This window comes from Serinus canaria, chromosome 1, assembly GCF_022539315.1.
Source record: "Serinus canaria isolate serCan28SL12 chromosome 1, serCan2020, whole genome shotgun sequence".
Classification (NCBI taxonomy): Eukaryota; Metazoa; Chordata; class Aves; order Passeriformes; family Fringillidae; genus Serinus; species Serinus canaria.
Window position 1 is genome coordinate 112,892,066 of NC_066313.1, and position 3,293 is coordinate 112,895,358.

The 3,293-nt window shown below is 52.0% G+C and overlaps 1 protein-coding gene across 17 annotated transcripts in view; it reads right to left on the reverse strand.

The window, feature by feature from the left end:
- Nucleotides 1-2,150, reverse strand: part of LOC108961955 (runt-related transcription factor 1-like) — a 143,296-nt gene extending 141,146 nt beyond the window's left edge. For all 17 annotated transcript variants that reach the window (XR_007778177.1, XR_007778175.1, XR_007778166.1 and 14 more), the window contains exon 1: nucleotides 1,364-2,150. Coding sequence is in view for 1 of the 17 variants with exons in the window: in XM_050977366.1 (XP_050833323.1) it covers nucleotides 1,364-1,604 (241 nt within the window). In the remaining 16 variants the exon portion in view is untranslated. The remainder of the gene's footprint in view (nucleotides 1-1,363) is intronic.
- Nucleotides 2,151-3,293: the final 1,143 nt, after the last annotated feature.

A 3,293-nucleotide genomic window follows, 5' to 3' on the forward strand; every position in this document is an offset into this window, starting at 1 on the left:
CCAAAATCCAAACATCCATGAAAAACCTCCTCTTTTCACTCCTCAAAGACTCTCATGTGTCAAAGATCTCCAAGGAGAGCCCCAAAGAGATGAAAACCCAGCAGGGCCATGAGCCCACCTAGGCTACAGGGATGGAGGTGGGTGAGCAGGGGGAGGATCTGAATGGACCTTTTAAAACCTGCCAAGCTTCCTAAATTCCCAAATTCATACACCCAGGCTTCCTAAAATCCAAACATCCATGAAAAGCTCCTCCTTTCACTCCTCAAAGACTCTCATGTGTCAAAGATCTCCAAGGAGAGCCCCAAAGAGATGGAAACCCAGCAGGGCCATGAGCCCCCCTAGGCTGCAGGGTGGGGGAGTGGAGCGAGGATTAGAATGGACTTCTTAAAACATCCCCAAATTTCCAAATTCAATCATCCAGGCTTCCAAAATGCAAACACCCATGAAGAAACTCTTCTTTCACTCCTCAAAGACTCTCACGTGTCAAAGATCTCCAAGGAGAGGCCCAAAGAGATGGAATCCCAGCAGGGCCATGACCCCACATAGGCCACAGGGTGGGGGAGTGGAGGGAGGATTGGAATGGACATCTTAAAACATCCACAAATTCCATTATCCAGGCTTCCCAAAATCCAAACACCCATGAAGAAACTCCTCTTTTCACTCCTCACAGACTCTCATGTGTCTAAAATCTCCAAGGAGAGCCCCAAAGAGATGGAAACCCAGCAGGGCCATGAGGCCACCTAGGCTGCAGGGGGAGGATTAGAATGGACCTTTTAAAACCTGCCAGACTTCCTAAATTCCCAAATTCACACATCCAGGCTTCCCAAAATACAAACATCCATGAAAAAGCTCCTCTTTTCACTCCTCAAAGGCTGTCACATGCTAAAGATCTCCAAGGAAAACCGAGAAGAACTGGAAGCAGAGCAGGGCTGCAATCCCCCATAGGCCATGGGGTGGAGGACTCGAATGGACTCCTTAAAACCATCCAGGCTTCCCAAAATCCAAACACCCATGAAGAAACTCCTCTTTTCACTCCTCACAGACTCTCATGTGTCTAAAATCTCCAAGGAGAGCCCCAAAGAGATGGGAGCACAGTGGGGCCATGAGCCCGTGTAGGCCGCGGGGTGGGGGAGTGGAGCGAGGATTAGAATGGACATCTTAAAACCTCCCACAAATTCAATCATCCAGGCTTCCCAAAATCCAAACATCCATGAAAAACTCCTCTTTTCACTCCTCAAAGACTCTCACGTGTCAAAGATCTCCAAGGAGAGCCCCAAAGAGATGGAATCCCAGCAGGGCCATGAGCCCCCCTAGGCTGCAGGGATGGAGGCGGGCGAGCAGGGGGAGGATTTTGGGTACTTACCCTGAATCTGACTCTGAGGCTGAGGGTTAAAAGCTGTGCTGTGGTTCAAGGAGGCTCGAGGGTTGGGTGTGGGGGCTGGGTGGTGTGGGCTGACCCTCATGGCCGTGCGACGCAACTGCTCCAACTCGCTCAGGCGCTCAGAAAAGGACAAGCTGCCGGGCTTTGTCTGCTCATCTATTTTCTGACGATGTCCTAGTGTGGGAGGGGGGGGAAAAAGATCAGAAAAGCTCACTTGGTACATGAGGTCGGTTGGTTTTGGTTTATTTTTAATTTTTTTTTTCTGGTTTTTGCAACCCCTGATCTGCTGGTGAAGGTCCTAATGTGGGACTGTCTGAAATGAAAGTGAAATCACCTCTGAAGCTTTGCAGTCTCATTGGGGGCAGCCTGAGATGTGCCCAGGGCTGAAGAACCAGAGCCACGGAAAATTTCAGGGCCTTTCTACCCTGCAGGGATGGAGGAAACAGCCCCTGTGCTAAACTGCACTGAGATAACTCCTCAAAAATTCCATCCCATGTTGTCACCAGGCACCACAACCACACTGTAGCCCAGTGCTACAGGGCTGAAAAATAACAAACCAAACCAAATCCTGGCTTTGGGTTCCTCTGCAATGGTTTTATGGACAGGAATGGGAAATAAAACACTGGCAGGATTGGAAGTGGGATAATGAGGTTTCTCTTGGTGCCACTGGGAGCTCCAGGAACGTGAGGTCCCATCAGACACTCAGCTCCAAGGGAGGAAATGATGAATTTTGAGCATCAGGAAGGGCACAGGGAACTTGGGCATGGCCACGTGGGAATTACAGGGTCCAGCACTTCCCAGAGCAGCCCTTGGAGCACAGAACCCAGGGAGCTTCAGGGTGGGAGGGGACAGGGAAGGTCCCAGAGAGCCAGGACAGCATTGGGACACATCCAAATTCCGCTGGAAGGACTGAGGTGACACATTTCAATTTTCCACTGTGCCAGGTTGCTCCAGCCCCAGTGTCCAGCCTGGCCTTGGGCACTGCCAGGGATCCAGGGATGGAATTCCATCCCAGCCCTGCCCACCCTGCCAGGGAACAATTCCTCATTGCCAAGATCCCAGCCAGCCCTGCCCTCTGGCACTGGGAGCCATTCCCTGGCTGCTGTCCCTGCATCCCCTGGGAATTGTCTCTCTCCAGCTTTCCTGGGGCTCCTCCAGGCCCTGCAAGGCCACCCTGAGCTCAGCCCAAAGCTTCTCCTGTGCAGGTGAGCAATGCCAGCTGTGCCAGCCTTTTCAAAGGTCCCAGCCCTGAGGCTACCAGAGCTCCAGGAGCCTTTGGCCAGCGCTGCCAGGAATGCCCAGAGTGGGATTGTTGGGGGTCTGGGCAGGGCCAGGGGTGGCACTGGGTGATCCTGGTGGATTCCTTCCCACTCAGGACATTCCATGGTTCTATTCTACGACTCCATAATTTCTGCACATTGGATTTGTCTCAGGACATCAGCTGCCTCATGGATCTCTGTGCCTTATCTTTGGTCCTTGTTTCCATTGGACCCTGCTGTCCTGCCAGGATTGCAGCTCAAATCTCCAGCCCAGGGGTCAAATTCTTCATTTTTCTACTTGTTCCCTTGAGGAAACAGGGGAACTTGTGACAAGAAAAGGGGGAATGGCCTCAAGGTAAAGGGAGGGCAGGGTTGGATGGGATCTTGGGAATGAGGAATTGCTCCCTGGCAGGGCTGGGATGGAATTCCCAGAGCAGCTGGGGCTGCCCCTGGATCCCTGGCAGTGCCCAAGGCCAGGTTGGACACTGGGGCTGGAGCAGCCTGGCACAATGGGAGGTGTCCCTGCCATGGCAGAGGTGGGAATGAAATTATCTTTAGGGTCTTTTCCAGCACAAACCATTCTGTGATGATATAAAATGCAGGCATTATTTTATTTTTTTTATCCACTATTCCTTATTCCACACTCCCCCCCT